Source organism: Stenella coeruleoalba (genome assembly GCF_951394435.1).
Source record: "Stenella coeruleoalba genome assembly, chromosome: 12".
NCBI lineage: Eukaryota > Metazoa > Chordata > Mammalia > Artiodactyla > Delphinidae > Stenella > Stenella coeruleoalba.
The window spans coordinates 19106889-19122470 of record NC_137158.1 but is presented as its reverse complement, the minus strand read 5'-3'; the positions used below and the strand labels follow the sequence as shown (position 1 = coordinate 19122470).

The following is a 15582-nucleotide window of genomic DNA, read 5'->3' as shown; positions in this document are numbered from 1 at the left end:
TGCAGGGATGACAAAGTACGTGTGCCTATAATCACACTGCTTCCGGATTTGTTGTCATGATTATTTTTCCGACCCTGCAATATCAACATGAAAGTACCCAAGTGGTCTCCTAAACTCTGGACTCAACTTTCATCTTTCATCTCTTCTTTTACTTATTAGTCCCTAAAGAAACAACTTGATTTGAAATCAAGTTCCACATGTCCTTCAAGGACACTGTCCTCCATTCCATCTCTGGAGTGTGTGGAATGTGGTTTAGGAGCTGCTGCCTGAATAGGAGACCCCAGAAGAGTGGAAAATTTCTGAGCACTCAAAGCACATATTACAAACTAGGGCTCGCAAAACAACCCAGATCGTCCCCAGATTGTACAATTTATGTCTGAAATTTTCTGAATGCAAGGAAAAGATGACAAAAGGTTTGTAACAGAGGCCTACTGATGAACGTAAGAAACTCACTACTATTTTCTTGGGTAAAGATCTGTAATTAATTAGCCTGATGCACAGTGGAAGATGCACATAAGATACGATATAAGTATATTTTACAAATTTTATCTTCTTACACTTAACAAAAACAAATTTTAAAAAGAATGCAATACCTTTGCCCTTTTCCGAAGAAGCTTTGCAAGTCGTACTACATAAGGTTTAAATTCTCGTTGATGTATGCCCTGCCTTCTCACTTCCAAACCGGAATCATCTGAGGCTTCTGGAATAAAGGCCCATCGGTACCTACGTGTAGGAGAATGACACCAATATTGGTAAGATGCACGCTGTGCCATCTAAGACAAGGCCACATAAATCCCGTAGACACATCATGACCCCACCACTTACACAGATTCCCATACCAGCTGTGCCACTTGTAGCCCTGTCACCGTGGGCATGTTTCTTAACCTGAGCCTTTACCAGTAAATACGGACAATATTAACTACTTCATAGAGTTGAAATGAGTACATGAACATTTGTAACGAACAAATGAAATTTGGAAAGTACTCAACACCATTTTTTCCATGAGCACAACACAAGTAACTTGACAAATGTTTCCATGCTCATTCATTACCATATAGATAAAAATCTCCAACATTTATTTAAAATTTTTTCTTTAATAAGTAAAATTAATATCTGTCTATGGAAAAAACTCAAACAGTATAAAAGGGCAAACCAAAGAAAGGTAGTCCCCTTCCCACCACAGGCTCCACCAATACTGCCAGTTTCGTATATATCCATTCAGAGTTTTATTATGCATAAAAGAGCACACAGTCACACAAGCAACCCTCTCCTCCTTTAATAAATAAAATGATTGCTGCTTATTTTAATTACACATCTTGGAGATAAGATCATATAAAACAGCATCCTTTTTAACAGTTACATAGTACTCCAGTGCTGGAAGGTACTGATTCAACCAGTCTCCTAGACTGTCCGATTTCTAGCTATTACAAATAGTGCCATAATGGATACGCTTACGTAACTGCTGACTTTTATGCGTGTCTGAGAGGACGGTGAGTGGAGAAACCCTCGGATACAGCAGAATTACTGGCCTAATGAGAATCTGTATTTTGAATTTTGGTAAATATAAACCTCTTTGGAGAAAAATTAGACAATATCAATGTACTCTTCCAACAAGAGTAAGAATGTCTCTGTTGTTAAGGGTAAAAGGAAGTACACTTTTAGATCTTTAGCATTCTGATAGTTATTAGTAACTTTAATTGGAATTTCTCTTATGAGTATCACTGAGCACCTTTTCGTATGTTTTACAAGCCATTCCTTTTCTCTGAACTATTTGTTAATCCTGTCATTGGCCCATTTTTCTATTGTGTTATCCATTTTTACATATTAAGCAAGTTAGACTTGGTCATATACATTGTAAATATCTTTTCCCAACTCAATGCTGCCTTTCAATCTTTATGGTATGTTTTAGTCACACAGAGACTAAAAATTGTATGTAATTAAATTATGAAATATTTTAAACTTTTGAAAAAAAATCATGCTCAGAAAGATATTACCCTTTCAAGATTATTAAATTCTCCATGTTATCTTTTATTACCTTATAAATTTTTTGAAAAGAGACAGTAGTTAAAAGAAAAAAAAACTGTAGTTTGATATTACAGCATTTTTATCTCTTTTCTGATTCTTGACAAGTAAAGAGGATAAACTCATTTTGCTTCTCATCACAGAAGCTGAAAGGTCACTGCTGTAAGCATAACACTCTCCCTAGAGCATGAAGACTGTAGTTTCTGTTAGCTCTGTGAATATAAACATCCTAGTTAATTTTGGCCACTTTCCTACAATTCTGCTTAGTATCCTTTTCTGAACTTCTTCAGGAGTGACAAGTTTAACAGACACCCAACCACTGAAATTCATTAAGAAGTGGATATATATGGTTTTCAAATGGAAAAACAAAATTAAAGGAACTGGAATTAATGTAAAAAAGTTTCTAGTTCCTACCATTAAATTTAATGAAAAGTAAGCTTGTGCAACAGAAATTTTTAGAGATTTAAGTATACCCAAATATAGAAAAAAGATTCTGGTATCTTACTCTTTATCCTATTAATATTCCATTCCAGAAGAATAATATAACACAATTTTATATATTATATAAATACATATTTGATCATGTGGATAAATTCTCAAATTAGCTACATAGTGATAAAGCAATCTTATATAGTTTGCCTATTATTTTAAAAATTTAAATATGAAAAATCATAATTAAATATTTTTGAGCACTTATGAACAAGGCATTTAACTTACATTAATTTTCTCCCTATTCCCCTCTGCCATTTCTAGTTCAATTCACTATCATCTGAAAGAAGAGCCTCCTTGTTTCCAGTCTTGCCCACCTCCCATCCTTTCTCCAAACTGCATAGCCAAAGTAAAATTTCTAAAATACAAGACTGATAACATCACTTCACTCCTTAAAATTCATGCTTCAGCGGCTTCCCACTGTCCTTAGTTAAAGTCCAAGTTCTCGAATATGGCTTGTAAGTCATGTAACTCGGGCCCTTTCCAGCCTCATATCTCAATATGCTGCTCCAGCAATACTGACCTTTCAACACTGCAGACACACCAGGGCCATTCCAACCTCTACGTCTTCACCCCTGCTTCCCCCAGCCACCACCCCACCTCCTCAGTGTAAAACTCCCCTCAGGCCTGCTCTGACCCCTAGAGCTCAGAGGGGTCTCCGCTGTGTGGCCTCACAGCATCCTGCACAGCTGCTCTCAGAACACCCATGGCGTGTTAACGGCATGTCTCCTACACTGGACTTGAAGCTCTTAAGTCACGTATCCGGCTGCCTCACGTGTGCTGCCTACTCAGCTTGTTGACTGAATGACCGGTCAGTCTTAATATACCCACAACGGCCATTTCCGATACCTTCCAACAACTGTTGCCCTACCATCCTCCTGCCAAAACAATTACATTTTAATAAAAATTATGAATACTTCAACTTACACAAAAAAACTTTATCTTAGATGTCACCAACCAAAGCAAATGCATTTCAAAAATATCCATTTAATATCCTTACTTTTACTTACATCTGAAACTGAGGAAGATTTTCGGAGGGCAATGCCAGAGCCAGATCCAAAAATTTGCAAGCAGAAAGATAGAGGTTTAACCACCGCTGGCTGTTATATGAAGTAGAAAAGCCATTACCTCCTGTGTAGGTTGTCTCCAGACCAGCCACAGAGGGGCCTGAAGTCCTATAAGCAGGAGACAGTGCTGTCAGCAGCTGGACCCACTTACTCACAGGTAATTCCTGGAAAATCTCAAAGTGCCAGCTAATATTTTTCATAATCATTCTGATAAATGTACCAGTAATCGCTAAGCAAGTTCATGACTAAATTAATATTACTGTTCTCAAATCAAAAATTAATTTTTCTTCTTTAAATTTTAAGAATGTAAAAATAGTAGAGAATAACTTGTTATACTCGAGAAGTATAAAAATGCAAGCTGTAAAACCAGGAGGCCTCCCTACTACCCAGTGTCCTTCTGCAAGGATGGTGGGAGGGAAACTTTCTATAATAATCAACACAGTTATTAGTATAGGGGATTCTTTTTTATAAACCTAGTATTAAAGAAGAGTAAAATATATTTAAGACACACAGTGTTAAAGGAACTTTTTAATTTATGAACTTATTTGTACAAAAATTCCTAAATAAAAATAAATTATATTTAGTCACATATTAATAAACTGCTTCTGCTAAAAATAACCCCAAATTTTGGTACATTAAATGGAGATCATCCTGGAAGATACGGACATTTGTATACCTTAGTTACAGGTTATCTGCCATAATAGGTTTTGCTGAATGTTTCACGAAAAAGATCTGACCTACTAAAACCAATACTGCTCACATAGCTGAAACAGTATTGCTTTAAACTAAATTTGTGTCTAGAGGCCAAAGGCCACACATGTTGATAGTTTAATTCAGTCTAAAATACCTAAGGAATACATGTAACTGTATTATATCCAAATATGATCAATTGGATAATAACAGACTAAATACATAAAGTGTTCAGATAAAATAGTGTCTATACCCTCCTAGTTGTCAAGTAACGTTCTGGATGATTTTAGGATACTACACACTGACAAGACTAAATCAAAATGAATTACATATTACCGTGAAATGTCTTCATCAGCAGTGAGTTCCTGCTCCATCAGTAAAAATACCTGTACCTGAAGACCATGGAAAAAGTGTCAAATGTTTATTTAAACCTTCTTTCAAGTTATCTTTAGGCTATATTTTCATTAATCCAAATACAGATTTTAGGATACAACTTTAGGATCTTTAAATTATACTTAGTTTCCAAAAGTAAAACTGAAGATTCAGCACAGAGCCTTGCTACTAATTTGGCAGAGGTGAGACGGAAAGCATGGTCTTATTTGGTGATTATGGAACAGAGATACAGTTATTAAAAAAGAAAAAAATATTAAAGCCAATTTCTTTGTGGGAAAGTTATAATGCTGGGTTTTCGGAGTTACAGATTCCCGTCCCTTTCCTTTCTCATCTCTTTCCCCAGCTCCCCACGTTGTTCAGATGAGGGCGACAGGGTATGGTTTGGGAGGGGAACGGACGGGTGTAGTGGGACTTAGGAAGGTTTTACTGTTTGGGGGTTTACAAAATCTTGTCAAAGTCTCTCTGAAGCAGCTTACCTGGGTAAGTGCTGCACTTCAGGAGTGATACATGCCCTATGTCAGGCCATCTAAATCTAGCTGAACCATCTCTAATCACTCTCAAGGTGGTGCCGCCAAAGGCAGGAACCAGGCCTGGCAGCCATGACCAAGTTAAGACTCTGGTGTAGTTGAGAATGAACTAAACCAGATCAGACGGGGTCATGATTCGCAAGGAGCTAATAATTGCTAATGTTGCATATTTCAAAGTTTAAGCTGTATGGAGACAGAATCTGACTTGTTTTACTATTTTCATCTGTACAAATTTTCAGTAACAGGCTTAACTAGAGTTCAGTTCTCTTCCAAGATTAGTTTTTATCCGGTAAGCATGTTGATGCTTGTCACATTGTTTTATAATTTAGATTTATTACCTAATTGAATTAAAATTAACTCACAAGTTCTGTGATCATGGTAGGCCAGAGTGAGGTAAGGTGTTGTGGAGACATTCTTAAAAGTAACACTCTGAAGAACAGGAACACTTGAGAGTGAAGAGTTGGCACCTGGGGCAAACGGAGACTCTCAACCAATCTCTCTGAAAGAAGTACAGTATATTTTCAATACCAAAATAGAATCATTTTCATATAAACTTTTCTATATAATCTAGTTCAGTACTTCTCAAACTATGATGATCAACTTTTTAAATAATTTCCAGTCTGTTGCAGATTGATACTTTCATAAAATATAATAAAAATGAATTACCAGAAAAAATCAAATTAAAAAAGATAAATACAATGCCACGTTCTTATTACTAGATTCAACAGATTCTATCACATTGCTGTAAAGGCTTACGATGCTTACTCTACATTTCTGAACGTATCATGGATGGAATAACAGACTGATTGATACTGGTCCATGGACCACACTTTGAGTAGCACCAATCTAGTCGATTTAAAAAAAAATCACAGGACAAATAGTGTGCATGTTGCACACTGGACATTAGGTATAAAGGGTCAGAAAAGGAGGAGTCACTTATCTTCTGAGAGAGAAATAATCTCAGTAAAGAGATGACAACTGTCATCCCCAACCCCATCCCCGCACAGCCTGCTGAGGCTGGCTACTGCACAAGCACACTGACTCAGCAGCAAACAATACTGCCTGGGGCAAGCTCACTCCCATCATGGGGCCATCTGGTGGCACAGGTTGATGACTGCCCTGATACCCTTCAGGACACAGAGAGCCACCAAACCCATTTGATGAAGGTTATCAAAAGCCTTATACAACCCCAACCCTGGCCCCAAACTCTAGATCTCCACCTACTTCTAGCTAAAATAGAGGCTATGCCTCTATTTCAGACCCCTCCTTTAAAGGTGTATAACCTCTCATCCACAACAAAAAAACCCACTAATATGCCTGTCTGCAGTAAAACAGTCTTACACCTCATTCTCAAACATGAATTCCTAGGAAATTTGACCCAAACAATAAAATGGAGACCATGTTTAGGCAAGTCCTATAAACTCAGTGTTTGATTTCTTTTACATACTGGTGATAATTTTTGTCGTTTCAACAGAACAAATTTCTAATTCAACATTCTCCATCTACCAACGCTTGGTATATTTCACCCCAACTTACAACTTACGGAAGGTAATTTCTAAGGAACCAAAAATTTGGAAAATAGAGAAAATAGTTTTCCACTATTTACCTTGTATATCTGGAAGATATTTCTGATACTGGTCAATTTCACTGCTAAAAATAGCAAATGCTAATCTCTTCAGAAGCATGGCTCTCTGCTCTAGCTCCACATCACGGTTTGCAAAGAGATTAAGTGAACTGCTCTGAGCTACAGCTACACGAGCTGGAAGGAAAAAAAAAAAAAGCAAGTGAGAGGCTGTGATATAGTCATCAGGCGATTTGAGAAAAGATGATTCTGTTTTTTGTTTTTAAGAAAGTCTAGACCCTATGACATCCAGGAGAGAGGACCTCAGGGTAGAGGACTTGGGACTCCTCTCTGAGGCAGAAGGACTGGCAAACAGATCTAGCATATACAAGCCAGAAGACCAAGGGGTGGGAATTGCAATGTGGAGAGAGAAAAAAATTTAGAACTGTAGGTTTCAGAAGGTAAAATCACTAACAATGCCATTTTATAAAACCCTTTATTATTTTAGGCCATCTGCCGAAATCCTCCTCATTGCTTTAAAAATTTCTGGCCTGGCCAGGCCTAGCCTACCCAGCTCTGCGTCCTCATGTCTCGTACTCGCCCCCATTCCCTCTTCTGCAGGCACACTGTCTTGCTTGCTCTTCCTTGAATTCACCGAGCTTGTTCCTACCCTGAGACCTTTATTATTTTTGTCCCTTATCTCCGGAATACTCTGTCCCTAGGCCTTCTTATGGTTGGTTTCTCTAGTTTCACATCAAATATGAGCTCTTGAGCTGTTATTTAAAATCTATCGTATCACCCTATTTCCTTCACAACTTCTTACCTACTATCTGAAATAATCTTATCTGTTGGATTAAGGTGAGCATAATGCCTGGCCCATTTTGTGTCTTTTAATAAATAACTGTTAAATAGATGAATCTGAACCTTAAAACAAACCTGTGAAGATTAGAGAGAATACGGTGTCCCTTTTCCAGAGGGGGAAACTGCAGCTTGGGTTAAGAACTGACAAGAAATTCTACAGATTCATCTAACTTCACTGCTATTTAAGGTCATTAGTTTAATAACTTTCAAACTTTTAGAAAACCTTTTTTTTCCAGATTAGATACTATGAGGAAGCCTAATATACAAGCCAGTAAGATAGAGAAGAAGTGGTGCAGAGAGCGATTCTGGCCTTTCTGGCCCCTCACTTTCTTCCTTCCAAGAAGATAAACACAGCCCCAGGACTCTTTTTTGGCCGAGCCATGCAGCGTGTGGGATCTTAGTTCCCGGACCAGGGATTGAACTCGTGCCCCCTGCAGCGGAAGCTCGGAATCTTAACCACCGGACCGCCAGGGAAGTCCCCAGAGCCCCAGGATTTAGAGGGAGTTGTTTGCTAGGTTTGTTCCTATTGCTGCCTTTCTTAGCCTCCCTACCTGTCAGTCTTTTCGTTCAGTGATTACTTATTGAGTGCCATGTTCTATGTTATGTGCCGAGGAAACAGTTTGGAGACAAATTTGACATGGCCAAATAGTTTTACTTATTATTTATCAACTATGTTGTCCTTTTTAAGTTTTAACATTATGTTCCTATCGGGTACTAAGTATAAGTTGACAAAGAGCTAATTCAACAGTTTCTAGAAAAGAGCAAAGTAAATACGAATGGATCCTGTATAGGAAAGACACTGCTTAGGTTGTCACCCCACAATACTCACTCATCAAATCTCTAAATGTCGTCTTATCATGTGTCATCAGATTGTCCATAATTGCTCTCCAACTGAAAGAGACAAGGATTATGATATGTAAATAAGATTTTGTTGTTGTTTATTATTATTAAAAAAGTGTTCTACTTTGCAGATGGTAGTTGATTTCAACAGACTTTGTGAGGTGCATTATCATGTTGAATAGAAGCAAGGTGACTTACTGATTAACACAAGAGGCATCCATCTGAAAGAAGCTGGGATCCATAAAGAGGTCAAAGGCTTCTTTTTTCCAAGCTCTCCGTGTGTACTGATACCCACTAAGGCTGCTAAGCAGCTGGACACAGGCTCGATAACTAGGGGCATTATGTGCACTAGGAGGAAGGAAAACCACTTTAACCTGTATGTTGTAACTTTAATCACCGTATTACGTTATACCTAAGTGGTCACATTTACCTAAAGCACTGATGGGAAATAGAAAGCACTACAAGAGACATAATTTTTTTTTATCACGATAATTCAAGGTAAAAATAAAGTCATTTTGTGGTAATTCCAAAAATGGCAATAAAGGAACACAATTTCTTTTTAACAGAGTATGCGTTAACTAACACATCTAGTTAAACAGTAATAGTACCTGTGATTTCGGAGGTAGGGCACAACATAATGCATGATATTTACAAGTAAAGGAATAACCCGTTCTTTTTCATCACTGTAGAAAACCATATCCAAAAGATGAGCCAAAACCTAAAAAAACGTTAAGAGATGAAATGGAACGTATAATCTGAGAGCTAAAACGGACAGCACTTAGAGGTGGTTTTCAGTCTGTAAGAAAATCTAGAATACCTTAAAATTAGAAAAACCTAAAATCAAATCTCCCTAAGCCATTTTTACATGAATGGTTTCTGCCACAATGGTTTTCTCCGTTATAACTACAGGATATAAATATGGGCAAATTTTACTATTTCTAACCAAGACAGGGAAGACGAGAAAAAGAGAGGTTAAGAACCTTCCAATGTGACAGTGAGTAAACAGCAAATTTAAGACTAGAAACTCAGTATTCCCTTCCCCTGACTGGGTTACGAGGTGGCCTGGGAAAAACCCAACCACATGAATTGAGCTGCAACTCTGTCAGTTTGGTCTTAGTCGCACTGTGCTCATCTCTCTCTGTAACCACATCTGTGAAGGGGAAACAAAAATGCCCTGATGACAGGGTATAAAAGAGAGCATGTCAGAGGATGTATATAAAACTGTTTGGTAAACTGTAAATGCTTTGTAGTGGCAAGCATCATTATACCACCTCCACCCTTCCCTCCCACACTGTGAAACAAAAGCACTTATCATTTTTAAAAAGTACACTTTCAAAAAACAGTGCATGGGGGGGAGCAATATCTAAAGTTAGTATCACTAATATTTAACAAACTACTAACCTGAATACAAAGTCAAAACTTTATTTTACATAGTGATTTCTTGAAGTACAAAACAGTTTTTCAAATTAAAATCTTCTCTGTAAGAATTACTTGCTAATATTTAATTGTGAAACTGTCTACTTGAAAGTTCATGTGAAAAAACCCGATGTTTATTTACCTCAGAGAGTAATGTCAATGCATGGACACTATATACAGAAGGAGTTATGTTTGAGGTTTCCATTGCAGGTGATAACATATCTAAGTAAGAGAAAAGACAGGTAAAGATATGGTTAGGTTTTTTTCCCCGCTGAAAAAAGCTAAACACAAGAAAAGAGATGATTTTCCTGTACTTACAGTGCTGACTGCAATAAATTCTTAGTGAACAGATGCCTACAAATATAAACTTAAATGTCTGAGATCAATACCTTCAACATCAGATTCCAAATTGGTTCCATCTACCATTATTTTGGGAGAAGGTTTAACTTCAAGATTTCGCCGCAGCCATGTTGTCTGTTCCAAAGAAGAACCCGCGATTGCACCGATCGCATCCACTATTTTATGAGTCACATCCTGAAGAAACAAGGATAACCCATTATATCTATGTATGTACACAGGCGCACACACAAAACTTCACAGATGATCTTATCTGACTTCCCCATGTTAGACTTGAAGTACTGAGAAACACAGTTTGGGCAACAGCTCTCAATTCAGAATGACTTACCTGGAGGTCTCTTTGGTCTTTTTTATTTTCCAAACTAGGGTTTTTCATAATAAACTCATTCAAAACCCTAAAAGGACCAAAGAAAAAAACAAACAGGAAATATTAGTGTAAAGAAAATGATGCAATCTAATTTTTCACAGTGAGCAAGTGGTTTTGTGGCCTGAATTTCTATTTTATGTGTTTAATGAATGTGTGTATATATGGATATCCTATGACTCAGGTGAAACGCATAAACATATGCATGAAAGACCTGTACAAGGATGTCTATAACAGCATTATTTGTAAAATCCAAAACAGGAAAGAACCCAAATGTCCAGCAACAGAAGAGATAAATTGTGGCATATTCATACAATGAAACACCAAACAGCAATGAAAAGGAATAAATTATAGCTACATGAAATTACGTGGATAAATTTTATAAACATATGTTGTGTGAAAGAAGTAGACACAAAAGAAAATACATATAATTATTATTCAAAACAAGACAAAATTTATCTGTGTTGTTAGAAGTCAGAACAGCGGTTTATCTTGGGGTGAAGGGAAAGGACAGTAATTGGGAGGGGACCTGAGGGGACATATGATGTCTTATTTCTTAATTTAGATTTGTGGTTGAACAGTTGGTATATTCACTTCATAATAACTTGTGGAGTTGTATATGTTTTATACATCAACAAAAAATTTTAAAAATACCCCAAATCCCACCAATCTTAAATTGTAATATAAAAATGGTTTCTCGTGTGTGTGTGTATGTGTGTGTGTGAGTGTGTATAGTAGACAGGTATAAAAGATTAAAAATACTTCATGAATGGAAAAAAATCCATTTCCATTGTTTGCTAAAATTCCACTCAATATTTACCTTGACTTGCTTTTATTAAGGTAAATTATATGTATAATTATTTCCAAACTAATATGAAAAGTGATATTGAAGAGCAATCATATCAATTTCTATTTTATAATTAGGAATTTTTAAAGGATCAGTGGAATGGGTGGGGAAAAAAATAAGCCATCAGAAATTTAAAAAGGGAATTTTCTAGTATAACTGAAAATGTCCAACTTTTAATTTAAACACTCAGAAGATAACACACATTGAGAAGGAGGTAGGATCGTTCATTATCCAAGAAACAAGAAAGGAATTAAAAAACAGGTGAGGAAACAGTAAATCTTGTGGGGGAGAAGCTACAAGTCATAATAGATGGCCTTAATTTTTTTTTTTTTTTTTTTTTTTTGCGGTACGCGGGCCTCTCACTGCTGTGGCCTCTCCGTTGCGGAGCACAGGCTCCGGACGCGCAGGCCCGGCGGCCATGGCTCACGGGCCCAGCCACTCCGCGGCATGTGCGATCTTCCCGGACCGGGGCACGAACCCGTGTCCCCTGCATCAGCAGGCGGACCCCCAACCACTGCGCCACCAGGGAAGCCCCGATGGCCTTAATTTTTAATGAAATCAGCCAGCAGGATATTTGGTGATGATTCAAAGAACTGTCCATATATTCCCTCTTTGAGCCTTAGAACAATTCAGAGGTAGGTAAGGCAGGTACTGTTATTCTTGACAGACGGGAAAATAATCTTGGAGAAGTTTACTGATGTACCCAGGGTGCCAGAGATGAGGGTTAGAACTAGAGATCAGAAGATAAGAATCAGAAATCTTCACGAGAACGTTGTTTGAGTTCCAGTGTTTACCGTTATCGGTCATCACTAAAAATTATCACACACACTAGTTATCTTAATCTTTGATCCAGGAATTGCAGACACTGAGTCCACTGCTCTTTTCATTACACGTTCAGTGTCTAAAACTCCTTCAGCTTTTTGGTTTAGAGAATAGACAGCACGAGGGTCTAGGGATCATCGTGACCCCTGACGCTCTTGAGGATTGCTAGCTCACTGTGGCCGGGTTGGGCTCCCTGTGTTACTCAGCTTCTGCAGGCTGATCTACTCTCCTCCAGCTCTCATCACTGTCTCCACCCCTTCTCTGCTTCCTGGTGGAAGACTACACTCCTACATTTACCAGAACACTTGAGGCCATTTTACTAAAGAGCCCTCACTTTCTCTCCCTTCCACTTCAAAATTTTCTAGACCTCTGGTTGCCAAACCAGAATCACCAGTTTTCTTAAGGACAACAGAGAAGCTAAGTCTGTGTATATAGATCCTGACAACTACCCATTTAAAATCACCATCAGAGGGCTTCCCTGGTGGTGCAGTGGTTGAGTCCACCTGCCGATGCAGGGGACACAGGCTCGAGCCCTGGTCCGGGAAGATCCCACATGCCGCGGGGCAACTAAGCCCATGAGCCACAGCTACTGAGCCTGCGCTCTAGAGCCCGTGCTCCACAACAAGAGAAGCCACTGCAATGAGAAACCCGCGCACCGCGACGAAGAGTGGCCCCCACTCGCCTCAACTAGAGAAAGCTCATGCACAGCAACGAAGACCCAATGCAGCCAAAAATAAAAATACCATCAGAGCTACAGGGGTTGAACAGAAGGTTGAAGTTCTTTGCACTTGGTTGAATTTACATCCATTCAGCGTGAAAACATGTGGACTGTGTGAGGTAATGTAACCCAGGTTGGAGAAAAGTGTATTCCCTTTCCTTCCCCTCTTCTGTCTTAAGCAGTCCTTTTCAAACTTTAGGGTGTACTCAAATCACTTGAGACTTGTTAAAAGGCAGATTCTGATTCGGGTGGTCTGGGGCGGAGACTGCGACTCTGCATTTCTAACAAGCTCCCAGGCGATTCCAGTGCTGCTGGCTGAAGGATCAACCTCTGAGTAGCAAAGTCTTAGAGAAAATGCAGCAGGACTTCCCTGGTGGCGTAGTGGTTAAGACTCCGTGCTCCCAATGCAGGGGGCCCGGGTTTGATCCCTGGTCAGGGAACTAGATCCCACGCGCGTGCTGCAACTAAGGAGCCCGCCTGCCGCAACTAAGACCTGGCACAACCAAATAAATAAATTAATTAATTTAAAAAATGCAGCCTTCTTTCTCACTCTTACACCTGCCATTCCCTGGGCTCCATCCCCTCCCAGCTGTCTCTGGAATCTGGTGCTATCAAGGAGCCCCCCGCTCTCTACAATCTTCTGTCTAGCACTCCCCTCTTGTATGACACTTATCATCGGCCAGGCACTATTCTAGGAATTTAACAAATATTAATTCATTTAATCCTCGTAACAACTTTATGAGGGAGGCCCTATTATCGTCTCCATTTTACAGATGGAGAGGTTAATAACCTGCCCAAGGCCATACAGCAAAGAAGTAAAGGAGCTGGGATTTGAATCCAGGAAGAGTCTTTGTTGTTCACTACTCAACATCCTCAAGTCATCCTTACCATTAATGATGACTTTCAAATCACATTTCCTCCTGCTACCTTGCCAGTTCTCTTTCTTCTCATAATCACACATTCAAAGAATAATCCACACTTACTTTCTCACTCTAACCCTTGCTGTGCTTATCGTCTCACCAAACTCCTCTCTCCTAAATCACCAATCCTCTCCAAATCATCAATACATACAGCCTCTTTATTATATATCATCTTCCTTAATCTTTCTGAAGGGGTTAGCCAAGCCCTCTTAAATTCTCTTTGCTTCTAGAACATTGAATATGCCTGTTTTCTTCTAACTTTCCGATGTTTCAGTGTTTGCTTTTCTACCTCCTTTGCTGGCCCACTTTCCTTCTTTTGTTGTCCTGTGATTTCAATCCCACCATCCACAGCACACAAACCTGCTACCTCCCACGAGAAACAATTCCTAGTCTATCTTCTTTTCCCTCTGATCCATTCTACTATTAATTTGCCAGTCATGACCCATCTCAAAACCTGCCATCACTCCCACCCCCTTCCCAAGGCCAAACTTCTTAATGAAAATGCAAAATCCTTCCCCCTTCTAGCTCCTATCTCCCTTTTCATCCACCCACCATTCCACTGCTGTGCCCTACTTCATAGCCAAACGAGACAAGGTACCTTGCCCAGTGTACCCTTCCCCTTCCTGTTCCACAAAGGCTTTCTGCTCCTACCACCTCCATTCACTGAGCAAATACTTCTTAGGGACATATTATGAACCAAGAATAATGGAGAGCAAAAGACAGACATTGCCTAGGACATCATGGTGCATGCAGTTAAGGGTGACTGGAATTTATCAAATAATCACACACATTATTAACACAGATCAGGAAACAACATGACAGAGAGAAAATGACTCTTCCAAATCTTTTTATGTTTAGGGCCCTGAACTCAAATGACCCTCCTCTAGAAGTTCCCCTTCAGCCGTCCTACTCACCGTCACCCCTTCCAATCCCACACTTTCTCCTATGTGACTAAGGCTGCAACAGCTTTATGTTAGCACATTTACATTTTCCACGTGTGTAAACACACAATGTTCCCTCCGAATCCTCCCCCGCCCCCCCCTTTTTTTTTACTGGCCTCATATTATACATCTAGTTCTGTACCTTTGAGAATCCTATGAGGAGGTAGACGTCACACAGTCACCCAAAACATGTTATTCAGCAATCAGACAATGAACATTATTCATTTATTTGAAATCATATTTTTAAGTGAAATTGCTTACCCAAGTATAAGAAACTGCCCTGGGGCTGGAAGGCTCAATTGTATGGAGTCTTTCAGAAGTATCAACAATGATGCCCAGCTATCCACTAAATTGGGCACTGGAATTCTGCAAGATAAACATAGCTTCTATATATAGAGAAATCCAACATCAACTTTAACTTTCCCTATATTTCCCCTGTCTTTACCATATTTTCCTACTACTTTCTCTGAAACATTTCCTGAATTTTTATAGACTGTGATAGAACATTTCTAAAAGCTTTATATTTTCTACTAATATTATATATAAAAAGGAAACCAAGCACACTGAAAATATCCAGTGTAAATTATTAGTCTAGAAATTCTGCTGTATAGAAATACCGATTTTTAATCACATGGACTCTCAAAAGTAAAATACAACTGCAATACAACTGCAATAAATCTCTGCCATCATAGTTACCTACTCAATCCTATTCTCTCCACATCTCTCTCATATTGGCTCTTTTGCCTT

General features: G+C 38.8%; 1 protein-coding gene across 5 annotated transcripts in view; it reads right to left on the bottom strand.

Moving 5' to 3' along the window:
• DOP1A (DOP1 leucine zipper like protein A) overlaps positions 1-15582 on the bottom strand; it is a 110661-nt gene that overhangs the window by 2975 nt on the left and 92104 nt on the right. For all 5 annotated transcript variants that reach the window (XM_079938758.1, XM_079938757.1, XM_079938760.1 and 2 more), the window contains 12 exons: positions 15097-15201; positions 10552-10618; positions 10256-10400; positions 10009-10088; positions 9059-9168; positions 8649-8798; positions 8440-8501; positions 6795-6947; positions 5551-5687; positions 4605-4660; positions 3522-3686; positions 594-723 (listed from right to left, as the gene is read on the bottom strand). In XM_079938758.1, coding sequence (XP_079794884.1) covers positions 594-723; positions 3522-3686; positions 4605-4660; positions 5551-5687; positions 6795-6947; positions 8440-8501; positions 8649-8798; positions 9059-9168; positions 10009-10088; positions 10256-10400; positions 10552-10618; positions 15097-15201 — 1360 coding nt within the window. The remainder of the gene's footprint in view (positions 1-593; positions 724-3521; positions 3687-4604; positions 4661-5550; positions 5688-6794; positions 6948-8439; positions 8502-8648; positions 8799-9058; positions 9169-10008; positions 10089-10255; positions 10401-10551; positions 10619-15096; positions 15202-15582) is intronic.